The sequence below is a fragment of the Adiantum capillus-veneris genome, chromosome 1 (assembly GCF_014529385.1).
Source record: "Adiantum capillus-veneris isolate H3 chromosome 1, ASM1452938v2, whole genome shotgun sequence".
Classification (NCBI taxonomy): domain Eukaryota; kingdom Viridiplantae; phylum Streptophyta; class Polypodiopsida; order Polypodiales; family Pteridaceae; genus Adiantum; species Adiantum capillus-veneris.
The window spans coordinates 61,212,692-61,226,183 of NC_140931.1; the positions used below are offsets into that span (position 1 = coordinate 61,212,692).

The 13,492-nt window shown below is 42.8% G+C and overlaps 1 protein-coding gene across 1 annotated transcript in view; it reads left to right on the plus strand.

Annotated features, from left to right (window-relative positions):
- CYL1 (alpha-N-acetylglucosaminidase family / NAGLU family) overlaps positions 1-13,492 on the plus strand; it is a 228,378-nt gene that overhangs the window by 113,390 nt on the left and 101,496 nt on the right. The window contains exons 8-10 of the mRNA XM_086516947.1: positions 12,015-12,121; positions 12,208-12,238; positions 12,760-12,877. Coding sequence (XP_086373073.1) covers positions 12,015-12,121; positions 12,208-12,238; positions 12,760-12,877 — 256 coding nt within the window. The remainder of the gene's footprint in view (positions 1-12,014; positions 12,122-12,207; positions 12,239-12,759; positions 12,878-13,492) is intronic.

The following is a 13,492-nucleotide window of genomic DNA, read 5'->3' on the forward strand; positions in this document are numbered from 1 at the left end:
ACAAATTCAGTTTTCTAAAACCAGCGGTGGAACAGAAGATATGAAGTCAACTAGATTTTTAATGGTGTCTCACATGCGCCTATAGTGCATCCCAAGCCCAAAGATAAGAGCAGCCTGTCTGAATGAGAGCACCTGTCCATCAACATCCATCACATCAATTATGCTGCCAACACCTTTTTGTGAGAGAAAATAAGCGTGTCTTGGAGAGCATTGAACAAGAGTTTGATAAAAAACCAGACTCCAATGTAAACTTTCTAATTGAAGCAAGAAAAAAGGACATCAAGGTATTGTGGCCTGAAACTTTCCAAAAACCACATCCCAGTACGACGGCTACCAATGGCCAAAAGCTGGTGTAGAAACCGCATGAGAGCACAAAAACACAAACATTTGCGTCCAAGACTGCTTTTGCTCAACCAACACCAATAACAATGTGGCCTTTCTTGCTATAACATGAGAACCCAGATGCAGAATATTCAAACCACGACAACGCTTTGGAGTACATATCTTATCCATCGCAAGCAAACGCGGACCCTTTTTTTGAGAGAAAGTAGACCAGAAATGCTCCAGTATCCGAGACATCAAAGCTCGAAGACGACAAGGTGGCCCATGCAACATAGGCAGGAAAAATTGCATGTATGCCACCAATATGGACTGTACTATTTTGAGTCTTACATGTAGCGGCCAAGTGGATAATTTCCAATAGTGTAATTTGGACCTCAATTTGTTCTCAACCCAATCCAATAATTTTGCATTATTAACCGACCAAGCCATCGGATATCCAAGATGTCTCACAATTTGATCAGGCTTTACTATCTCCCCTGACCATAATACTGAGTGCCAATCCATTTGATGCAACGGTAACAATTTAGATTTTCGGAAGTTTACTTGCAGACCTGCAGCCAGTCCATAAAGATACAATGCTTCCATTATGCATTGAACATTCTCAGGTGTATTTCTAGGCCAAAACATGGAGTCATCCGCATATGCTTGTGCCACAAAATGATCTCGAGATGGCAATTCCAAACCATGTAAAGGCCCGGCTGCAGTTGAGGAGTCCAAATACAACAAAAGAGGGTGCGTAGCAATAGCATACAACATAGCACTCAAAGGGCAACCTTGCCTATCAGATACCAAGATCCCATAACCGAGTCAACTCACTATCAAGAATTCCAACAGATTGACTATTCTCATATAGGAAATAGACCACTCGACACATCTTGGAACCAAAGCCCAAAGCCGACATAATCTGAGCAATGAAGTCCCAATGAATAGTGTCAAATGCTTTCTCTATATCAACCTGCATGATAAGTACATCCTGTCCAGTATATTTTGCATACTCAATCCCAACGAAAACATTAGCAATATTATCCAGAATTTGCCGACGAGGAATGAATCCATATTGAGTAGGATGTATGCCTGAGAACAAATGATCTTTAATACAAGAAGCTATCATTTTGGACAACAATTTATAAACTACCGGCATAAGCGGCTCCGGATGCCAATGCGAGAAGTATTCACATAATGTTTGCTTGGGTAACAATTTCACCAATGACTGCGGCAATGACTGTGTAGCCCATGCATGATTGATCATGAAAAGTAGATGATGCTTAAGAGACTCCCAAAAGCGAAGGAAAAATTCAACTGTAAAACTGTCCCATCCAAGGGATTTCCAATGCCCAAGATGCAACAAGCTGTCATGCAGCTCAGCCTCAGTAAAACTAGCCTCAAGGGTAGCTGCATCATTCATTGTCATTATAGGATGCACATACGACAACAGTAGTTTATCTGGCTTGCAAAACCTCACTTGAGGGAACCTCAGGCTCAACAAAAACCCGTTGAAAATGATCAACCATGAAATCCGCCAATTGACTTTTATTGGCCGTCCATTGCCCGCTATTAATCTTAACCCTTTTAATAGACACGGATAACCTCGAATGTTGCAAATGCTTAAAGAACTGCTTTGATGAACAACCTTTGTCCATAAAAACATATTGTCTTCATCTAACTTTCCATTTTTCAAGTTTTCTTCTGTTATTATGCATCAAAGAGGCTTTAGCTGCACATAATTTATTTTATTCCGACCGAGTAAGCCGTCTAGTATCTGCAAGACTTTCCAAAGCTTGAGTAGTCACCTTATCTTCCTGTACTTTATCTCTCATGCGATGCATGTACCACGAACCATAATACTTTATGACTGCTTGAATCCGCATGACAAAATGGTACCAAGCCACATCCACATCTATAAACATATAAGAGACAAGCGGCGGAATCACTGCTTCAATCAAGGTTTGGAATTCCTTGTGCGAGAGATATGCATTATTAATATGCAGCAATTGCTTAGTGGGAAGTGAAGAATTTGTATCCAAGGCCTCAATATGGATCAAGAGCCAAAGAGGAAAATGATCAGATAGAGTAAAGGAGCCATCAATCCTCATATCTCATGCAAACATATCATATTGCTGAGAGCCCAATACATACCACTGATCCAATCGTGCTCTATGTTCCGAGCGAGCATTATGAGCAAAAGTGTAGCCTCGCTTCAAAGAGTGAGAACTAGCCCACAGATCCAAAACCCCTGTGCCACTGACCATAGCATTCCATGAAGAAAGTTCCAAGTTTAACATATGCGAATGGCCAGTTGTATTGTCCGTGTTTGCTAACGTATTATTAAAATCCCCACACCAAAAAGCATTTGAAAGCTAGGAATATTTGACCAAATCTTGCCAAAGACGAGGTCTATGTGCCGAGGCAGTATAAGCATAAATACTAGCAAATTCTAGAATATTGCCTTGCACAAGACATTGAACAACCATCCAACGTCCCTCCGGGTCATTATGGGCCAAAACCGGCTTGCAAATCATGACGCACCATCATTAAAACTCCCGAAAAAGAACCAGTACCAGCATAAGAAATCCAGAATCGTGCATAATACGATGATTGAGCAACAAAATCATGTTGATTATGCTCCTGTAATACCACTATATCTGCTTTATTTGTATGTACATAGTGCCAGATCATCTTCCACTTGTCATGGTTGCACAATCCACGCACATTATACGTAAAATATCTAAGGAGAGAATGCATCTGTACAATATTTACAAACGAACCACGAGGCGCAATCATCAGGTAGGATTGGCCATAGGCACATCCGTCTCCATGCTAACATTCAATACAGCAGAATCCATATGCATCCCTTGCAGGGGATTTTGATACATCGGCAACGACGCAGATGTTGACCCAAGCAAAGCGTCTTTGTATGAATGAACCACTCTATCCCACGCTTCAACTAGCGACTTATGATCATGGGATGCGGATGCAGAGGTTCCACCACCTCTCCCATCTAGAGCAGGTACATAATTCCTCGAGACAGGCGAAACACGAGGTTTTGTAGGCTTCTTGGGAATTTGCCAACCATCAATGGAATCTACCAATTTGACTTTACCTTTAGTATCAGCCTTTACATCAGTCTGCGTATTAGCCAGATTCTTAATGGAGTCTTTACCTTGTTTGGCCTGCATGTTTCCATTAGAATCCCCCATCTTCGGCTTCACGAACGAAGAGGAAGGAGGAGCAACACGAGTTTCAGTCATAGGAACAACATATGGTGGCAGTTTAAACAAAGATTCCTGGCATTCAGACTGCATATGGCCAAATTTGCCACAACCAAAACAAGTACCTGCAAACTTTTCCCATTTGAGTGTAAAATTTAAATGGCCTTTTTCCTACCATTGGATCACCAGAGTCAACCGTAATTCCTAACGGCGTTGGCTTATCCGTATCCCATAGCATGCAAAATCTATTGGAATTAGTATCCAAGTTTGGGGAGCAAATTACTTTGCCCAATTGTGCAGCTAAGAGAGGCAAGAAATGTTTCAAGTCCACAAAAATCTGACTATTTCCACCCAAACCGGGCATCTGTGTTGTATCAAACTCTGATAATCTTTAGTAAGCGCCCATGGCAGAATTTGCATGTTGAAAAACAAAGGTGACATTTCGAACAAACGTGAACGAGCATCCATGTCTTCTAAAAGCACCTCATAAAACCTGCGGGCACCAAAATACACCCCTCGGACTGCCTGTGTTTCCAACAGAAAGTCAACCCATTGACCTACATCTTGTGCCGATGGCATTTTGTCAGGGAAAAACCAAATAACGGCATTCAATGCATACTGTGCAACCGTATCCATCAGCTGCTGAACCGGAATAACCACTTGAGTAGCTGGTTGCTGACCTTCCCAGGCATCCCGAGCATCTGCGAAATCCTCCGACAAACACTCTTTTATGATATTTGCAGCATCCATGGAGGAAAGGTCAACCTGTTTCCTACGCTTATATACAGCCTCTTCTACCATGACCAACAAAAACCTTCCCTATATACAGACAAAAGTCTTCTTCAGTTAAAATTACAGCTTGAATTCCCCAAGAAAAACACTCTGTTTTTTATTTTTATTTTATCTGTAGTTCTCTATACCAACCTCAAGACTGTACATAAAAAGAACTCCGCTCTACAAAATTCCGAACAAAATTGTACTGCTAAAGCTTGACAGAAAATCTACAGAGGCCAAAAACCCCTTGCAGAAAATTCACCAGAGCACAATTCTGCGTTGCCTACACACACACACCACTCACTTTTTTTTTTTTTTTGTAAATCAATTTGATTTAACTAACTGTGGGAAACCTCAAAGAGAGGAAAACCCACCAAAAAGATGTACAAGGAAAGGAACACAACAGTATTCAGCTGTACAAAATATCTAAAAGTATTCATAAGAAAGCTGATGTATTTCCGCCGTGATATCACCCACTTCTAAGGCAAACCGCAGAGACTGCCGAAGGGAAATCCTGAAGAAAGGGAGAGGATCCGCATGTATGCTATGGAACATATAGCCATTACGCTATCGCCATATGCTCCAATATGCCCAAAACCTGACCCACATGAAGAAGACTGCAAAGCCTTGCAACGCCGGCGAGAAGATGCCAAAAACCCAAAACCGCTTATGGAAGACTGTCGAGGGAAAACGTAGCCGCATACATGCAGATACCTGACGAAGGAAATCTCGAGTGACACAGCAATCCCACAAGAGGTGACAAACATCCTCCTCGGCAGATAAGCAACGAACACACGATGAAGGGCCGACACGGCGCTTCCGAAGAAAGGTACCCATTGGGAGCACACCAAGTAAACACCGCCAAAGAAACAATCGCTCTTTCAATGGCAAACGGCTTTTCCATATTGCAGATATAATCCTGCGCCACCAGATGTCCGATTTATGCATGTGCCAAATAGCGTTGCAATGATCAGCAATCCATGGACGAGGCAGAAGAAAAGTATATGCTCGACCAGCAGAAATATCTTGAAATGGCATATCCCCCAACTTCCAGTCAGACATACGATCACCATCCGCCATAGGTGAAACGGGCAGAAAACCTGTCAACATTTGTTGTAATTCTCTCCAAAACTGGCGATAATACATGCCCAATCCAACGCGGCGAGCGGCAAATGGAAACTCGAAAGTCAAACCAGCTGCATCCACTACATCCTCAACCACTCGAATGCCACGACAAGAGAAAATACGCCTGACGAGGCGAGCGGTCGACCAAAGTAAGAGGAAAAACCCGACTCCAATGAAGGCTCTTTGCACGAAGTGAGTTTCCTTCCCTCCGAGCATTCCATGAGAGATGAATCGTAACCTGTTTCCATGCAGAAAGCAAGGTGGAAGAAAGCGGGCATCTAGGAATGTGTCCATCCATCTTACCAAATACTGCCTCCCACATGGATGATTGCCAGTGACCAAATGAAGATGTAACCACATGCTGACTCAAGTGTGCAAACATAAGTGGCCATAGTCGGAAGGTGGTTTATAACCTAAAGAATGGGCGACAAGAGAACCTTGAACTAGAGACGTCAGCTGATGAGTGGAGCTCAAGTGGATGCTCCTCATCTATGGACGAGGAAGAGAGTTCAAGTGAAGAGAGTGATAGCACTCTCAAAGTCATGGGCGTCACCATAAAGGAAACTACCTCATCAGAAGACAACCCAAGGATCCAAATGGAGAATGTGTGGGATGCCAGCCTAGAGGAGATGTTATCCAAGGATATAAAGGAAGAAGAAAAGGAGGGCTATGTAAATGTTCTCAAGAAGCATGCATCATTGTTTATTTCTGAATACACTCACATTACAGGTGTCACTGCAGTGAAGCATCATATCCATCTAAAAGAAGGGAGCAAGCCAGTAGTACAAAAACTAAGAAGATTAGGAGTTGTGCAACAAAATGCACTGTTGTCTGAGGTGAAGAGACTCTTAGAAGCAGGATTCATATACCCAGTAGAAGATTCAGAATGGGTCTCCCCAGTAGTGGTGAGGCCAAAGAAGAATGGTAAATGGCGAGTGTGCGTGGATTACAAGCCACTAAATGCTGCAACAAAGAGGGACCACTTCCCTCTCCCATTTCAAGATGAGATTCTAAATGAAGTAGCAGGGCATGAGAGATACACAGTGTGTGATGGCTACTCTGGCTACTTTCAAATACGCATTGCAGAGGAGGACCAGAAAAAGACTACTTTCATCACACCATGGGGATGTTTTGCATTTCGAGTCATGCCTTTTGGTCTCACCAACGCTCCAGCCACCTTTCAACGATTCATGAACATGGTCTTCCAACCTTACTTTGGTAAGTCCATAAGGGTTTTCATAGATGACTTTTGTATTTACAGCTCCAAAAGTATGCATCTCGGCAAGATTAATGAAGGATTTACTCGTTTAGCTAAGCTGGGTGGACAACTGAACAAGGACAAATGTCACATTGGGGAAAGCAAGGTTACACTATTAGGGCATGTAGTGTCCATTGATGGAATCGAGGTAGATCCTGAAAAGATAGAAACATTGCTAAATCTACCTTCCCCAACTTCCATCAAACAATTAATCTCTTTCTTGCAAAAGCTAAGATATTTGAGTAGATTCATACACTTACTCTCCCAAGTGATATTTCCTCTACAACAGCTGACTCGTCAAGAGACGCTTGTTTGGAGTGAAGAAAGTGATGGGCATTTTAGAGAGATTAAAAAAATGTTAGGGTCACTCCCTGTAATCCTCCAACCTTGTTGGGAAGAAACATTCTTTGTAAACCCTAGTGTGGGAGAAGAGGCCATTGGTGCTGCCCTCCTACAAAAAGATCCAAAAACATCCTTTATGAGGCCTGTGTATTTTGCTAGCCGCCTCATGGAAAACACAGAGAAGTCCTACACCCTGATGGAACAGCTAGTGACAGCTCTCATGTTTGCGGTAACTAAATTTCGGCCATACTTGCTGCCGAAGAGGTTTGTAATTATCACTGTGGAGGATATGTTTCCCTATGCACTACAACATATGGAAATCTCTGACAAAATAGCAAAGTGGGTGGTGCGACTTCAAGAGTTTGATTATACAATACAGGTTGAAAGAACAACTCGAGCATGCTTAGCCGACATTTTAACAAACAAGTACTATGAAAAAGTTTTCCATTTGAAGAGAAAGGAACTTCCACCACCTCCAGCTCCAGAGGCTTTGGTCAATGCTTATAGCCTCTACTTTGATGGAGCATACAAGAGAACCAAGGATAAGGCAACTGCAGGCATCGTGGTCTTATCTCCATTGGGAGAGAGGATCCATGGTGAAGGGATCACTCTAGAAGATGTCCACTCCAACAATGAAGCAGAATATCATGCTCTAATTCATGGCCTTTGTTGGTGCCTCGATAATTCAATTAAGAGATTAAACGCTTTTGGTGACTCCATGCTTTTGGTAAGGCAAATGCAAGGTACATGGGCTTGCAAAAATGCCCGTCTCTCTACTAAAATGAGAGAAGCCAAAGCTCTTATGAGGAGATTTAGGGAGGCACAAGTACATCATGTGCCAAGAGACCAGAACAAGGATGCAGACCACCTAGCATCATCAAAGTTAAATGAGTCAATAGTGGGAGCAGTGGCCATCAAACTTCCACTTCAGCAAGGCAAGGAGGACTTGGAAGATATTATACACATTCTGGAGCAAGGAGAGGCTCCTAAACACTTGAATGCAGGGGAAAGGCGATGGTTAGCTAGGAAGGCTACCAGGTATCGTATAGTAAATGATGACTTGTATTGTCTTGGTAAGGATGGTGTGCTTAGGAGAGTGCCTTTGAAGAGTGAAATTGAAGAGATTTTAAAAGCTTGTCACGATGATATGTGCGGAGGACACTTTGCACACGACGTCACTAGTAGAAAGGTTCTACAAGCTGGGTTTACTTGGCCAAGTCTTCATCGTGATGTCAAATACTGGTGTCAAACATGTGATGAATGTCAGAAAGCAGGACCACGACGGCTCATAGCTGAACCTCAGAACCCAATAAAGGTATATGGGCCCTTTGAGAAGTGGGGAATTGATGCCATAGGGCCTCTACCACGCACTCAGTCAGGTAAAGAGTACATCATCATGGGAGTAGACTACATGACTAGATGGGCTGAGGCTATGCCGACCAATAGAATTACTGCTAAGGATGTGAGTCAGTTTATCTTTGACCACATCTGTTGCCGGTTTGGCACCCCTCTTGAAATACTATCTGATAGAGGACCAGGGTTTAGAGCAGACTTGGTAGGAGAACTCATGAAGAAGCTAAATATTCAACATCAACACTCTACTCCTTACTACCCTCAGTGCAATGGTTTGGTGGAAAAGGTAAATGGAATCATTTGCAAAATTCTCACCAAACAGGTACATGCCAGGCGCCAAGATTGGGACAAACACCTGAATGGAGCTCTATGGGCCTATAGAACCTCCTTCAAAACCACATTAGGGTACACACCCTTTCATTTGGTTTATGGAAAGGAGGCGCTTTTGCCCATTGAAGTGAAGTTAACAAGTCTTCGAATATTGGGTAGCCAGGTAGGCTCTCAAAAGGAGAAAGTACATCAAAGGATCATGGATCTAGAGGCTGCAATTGGATCGTGAAGAAGCCATCAACCACTATTCTCAAGAAGCAGAGAAGCGCAGAGAAAAGTTCAACAAAAAGCTAGCATCCAAAGACATCAAAAAGGGATCTCTGGTGCTTCGATATGACAATCGCTTCGACACTCGTAAGGATGGAAAGTTTCTTTTCCGATGGGAAGGCCCGTTCTTGGTCACCAAAAAGTTCAAAAACGGCTCTTACAGACTTCAAGACATTGATGGTAAAGTGCATAAGACCAGGACAAATGGATGGCGTCTAAAGCCTTATCACATCAGGATAAGGTCAGCTCAAGATCAAAGAAAGTAGGCTAGAGGCATAAATACCCCTAGCCAGGTTTGGGGGGGCTATGATCCGAGCCTATCACAAATTTTTGTTTATCATATTTTGTTGGTTTTCCTTGCTTCTAGAGGTTTACAATAAAAGAAAGAGTGAGAACAACCTCTTGGAAAAATTAAAAAAAAATGATTTGATAGGAATTTTTTCTTGACTAGTTCACCGGAGGTGAAAGGTAGAGGGAGAACCCAGTGGTAAAGGGAAGGGAAAATATGTAAATGTGAAAAGAAAAGATATGATGTGGTTGTGGAGCCATGCACCCATAATTCAAGGGTCATGAGTGGCTCATATCATCATGGCTTTGGAGCCATATGATGATTCAAACAAATGGGACCCAAGTGGAAGACACTTGGTAAAGGAAGGAACCAGACACATGATTTTGCTGAATTTTTAAAAAATACTTCCACTCCGATCCAAGAAAAGTTGTCTTCATCAAAGTTGTAGCTGATGAGCTGGAGATTCTGGCCATATTTTTTTTATAATTTTTGCATCTACGGTCTAGGAGATATGGCCAAAATGGCGGACGCCAGTTTTTTCAACTGTGGTGGAGACCACCCCCTCTACCTTTACACACACACACCCTTCCTTTTCCACATTGAGACGACCTCAAAAAATCAGCCATTAGTCTTCTCACCCTCCTCTCCTTCCTCCTCTCTCTCAAGCTCAAAAACCCATCAAAATTCCTCTTCTAATCACCTCTCAAGTCATGCTTAATCTTGTTGTAATTCATAAGTTCTCATTCAACCCCTTTCTATTATTACTAGATATGTATTGATTTTATGTAGATTCTTTACATTTTAAAGTAAGGAAGCTCTTGGACTCAAGCTATGGAGGAAAGAGTGAAGACAACACAAGTGATGATGGAGCTAATTGGTCAATAAATCACTTGGAAGGAGCTTCTTCATTGGTTGAATGTCCCTAATCAAGCTTCATTTGTACAAATTACACTTGGATCTTAACCTCACTCCTAATCACTCTCTTTCCTATATAAAGAGGCCTTCCCCTTTGTAATTTCAAGCCTCCCTCAGCCCATTGAGTCTTTGTATCACTCACCATGAGCCCATAAGCTCATTCATTCACTCTATTCTTCCACATTCTAGAGTGCAAATTGTTTCATGCTAGTAACCTCTCCTCCTCTTACTTATGTTAATTAAGAGAAATCTTTTATATGTGTGTGAGAGTGCTTGATGTGATCTTGGCTAATCCTTGAGTGGTTGTTTGGTAATCTACATAACTATTTGTGTTGGGAGTGTTTGAAGTCATCCATTCCTTGTACACACACTAAGGTTAATACTTCATTCATAGTGATATCTCTCTCTCTCTCTCTCTCTCTCTCTCTCTCTCTCTCTCTTTGTGTAGCGGTCCTAGCCCACGCTTCCAAGACTAGGTGGTGCCCTTATCTCATTTCCCTTGTGGCGCAATGGAGTTTGTTTTGGTGTAGAGGCCGCCATTCCAAATTTCCTTCGTCATAAATTGGTGCCCCCATGGAGGAGTTCACTGCGCAACTGGGTCCATGAGGTCCTGTACCGGAATGCGCACCTCAAGAGCAGGCGCTTGACCATTCCATGCCTGTCGAGCCTCCTCAAAGTCCTCATACAAGCATGCCTTGATCTCAGAAGCTGCCTCCGACGTTGGTTCCATCGCTTTCCGACGCTTAAAGACCGACAGTGAGTCAAACATAAATTAAAAAGAAACCCCTACTTCGAACAAAACTGATCGGCAAGACGATTCCCAATGTATTGTGAAGAAAACCTTTTGCAAATTACTGACTTACCACAGCTCTGTACATAATTCACATAGGGCAGCAACCAAAACCACAGAAATATACATCTGTCGAATTCTGCCCAAAAAACTGAGGCTTGACTGAAACTCGAACCTGTATACAAAACTGTCCCGCTGGTCTTTTCTGGTCCTGCACAGCTAGACCCTACAGAACATCACCGGCCACCAGAGGACATACGAAACCTGCAGCTCTGTCACTGTTAAACTGGCTGGGCAGGACTGCACTTTGCAGCAGCGATTGGCAGGAGAGCACAGTTGGTAAGGGACGTGCAGGGGCAGTCACGCAGACAACAGTCACTGGCTGCTGCTGCGCGCAGCGTGCAGGGAATTCCACGACAGCAGGGCAGATGCGCGCGCAGACGAGCTGACCCACCCACAGTCACACACACCCAGAGGCGCTGGCACAGCACACTGTGGCAGCGTGCAGGAGAAAACGCGACAGGACAGCAGAGGGTTCGCGCGCATGTCACACACACACACACACACACACACACACACACACACTTATTGGTGTATTGTATATGCGAGTTAATCCATGCAGGACTGTCATCTTTGACCCCTTCATTTTGAAGGGCTTTGTTTCTTGTATTCTATTTTGAGAGCCACAACTTTTGCCAATGCTGTTTTTTATTGAACGTTTTGGTCATTCAAGCTAATTCCAAACAGCATCTGAACCAGTAACTGCAAGCCTCATCCCTGAGAATATTCATGACCAAGTCAATAGAATGTAGCATGATGTCTTCTGCAAGAGTTACATGTACGCACTCAAGAAAACTTGCAAACAAGCGCGTGTCTATATGTGCACCCACTCTGCAGAATTTTTTCTTTCCTGCCTAAAAGATTGGCTGTTTATTCTTGTTGTTAATGGATCAACCCACCATCGTAATTCTTAACATTGGAACCCTACCTTGACGTTTTGAATCTCCACTTCTTCTGCAGGAATACTGTAAATGGGGATAAGCGTTGGTGTTGTACATACCTTTTAGACCCTAATGATGAGCTTTTTGTTGAAATTGGGAAAGCTTTCATGGAGCAACAAATGGAAGGTTTGCAACTCTTTGGTTGTTTTACTGATGCCCTTAGAAATGTCAATGTATACAGATGCATTCTCTAATATATGTTTGTTCAACAGAGTACGGGAAGGTGACACATGTTTACAACTGGCAAGTTTCTTTGGTGCTGCTTTTATTGTCATTCGCACATGTTAACATTTGGAATTTCTCAATGGATGCTTGTCTTGTCTACTTGACTAAACATGCCATACCAAATCTGTTGTTCGACAGTCTTTTTTGAAATTTGAAGAGAATTAGGTGATTTAGAAGGCATGTGTTGTTTGTCAATAGAATGAGGGGATTTAGTAAGGAAATTTTGTCTAGATTAGTCTTGAAGATTTTTCTTTGGAGAATTTTGCACTCACATGCGCACACATGCACGTGTACACACACACACACACACACACACACACACACACACACACACAGACATGTGTGTGTGTGTGTGTGTGTGTCTGTGCATGCACACACATACACACACATACACACACGCTCATGCTCATGCTAACGCACATGCATGTGCACACATAGAGAAACACACACACACACACAAACAATAAGAGACAAACAGAAATATTGAATTTCCAAGAACGGTATGAACAGAAGATGTAAGTCAATTTCTGGGCTTACAGTGATACATTCAATGAAAATGAACCTCCAACAGATGACCCATCATATATTTCATCCTTGGGCGCAGCAGTTTACGAGGCAATGCAGGCAGGGGATGATGAAGCTGTCTGGTTAATGCAGGTATATGCTCCAACATTGGCTCATAAGTTTTGTGAATGTCCACAACTTCAAGTGAACCTTAACTGGCAGCACCTATCATGATACCTTAGCATTTCTAGGCTGTTACAGGTTAGATTATTGACACTAAGCATTGCAACTAAATTAAGGTAGACAAGCAGGGGCATGCTTGTGCCAAAGCAGGGGATCTGCTTGTGAACAAAGCAAGCCGCCAAGCCCAAGAGATTCTCTCTCTGTAGCAGCAAAATAACCAGAGTTATCTTGAGGAGGAAGAGTAACGTAGTCAAGGCACCCCGCTCCCCTTTGGAGAGGTTTTAGTCCCAGTCGTGCTGAAGAATCACAAATGGGAGGGAAGAAAGCTATTGTTGCTACTCTTGCCATGAACAGCCTGGGAGGTACCTGCTAGGAGACTCTAACAGGTAAATATACAGCCATCGATTTGAGAGCCTCCAGGCCCAGGCTTGGCCACATCTTCTTAGCATCTTTATATCCACATGTTGATAATCTGTTGTTGCCATTAATGCATATGAACTTTGTCCATTGAAAAGAATCCTTTGCTGAAGTTGTTGAAATCAAGAATTCATGAAGAATGCTTCAAACCAAAACGATTTAAAAATT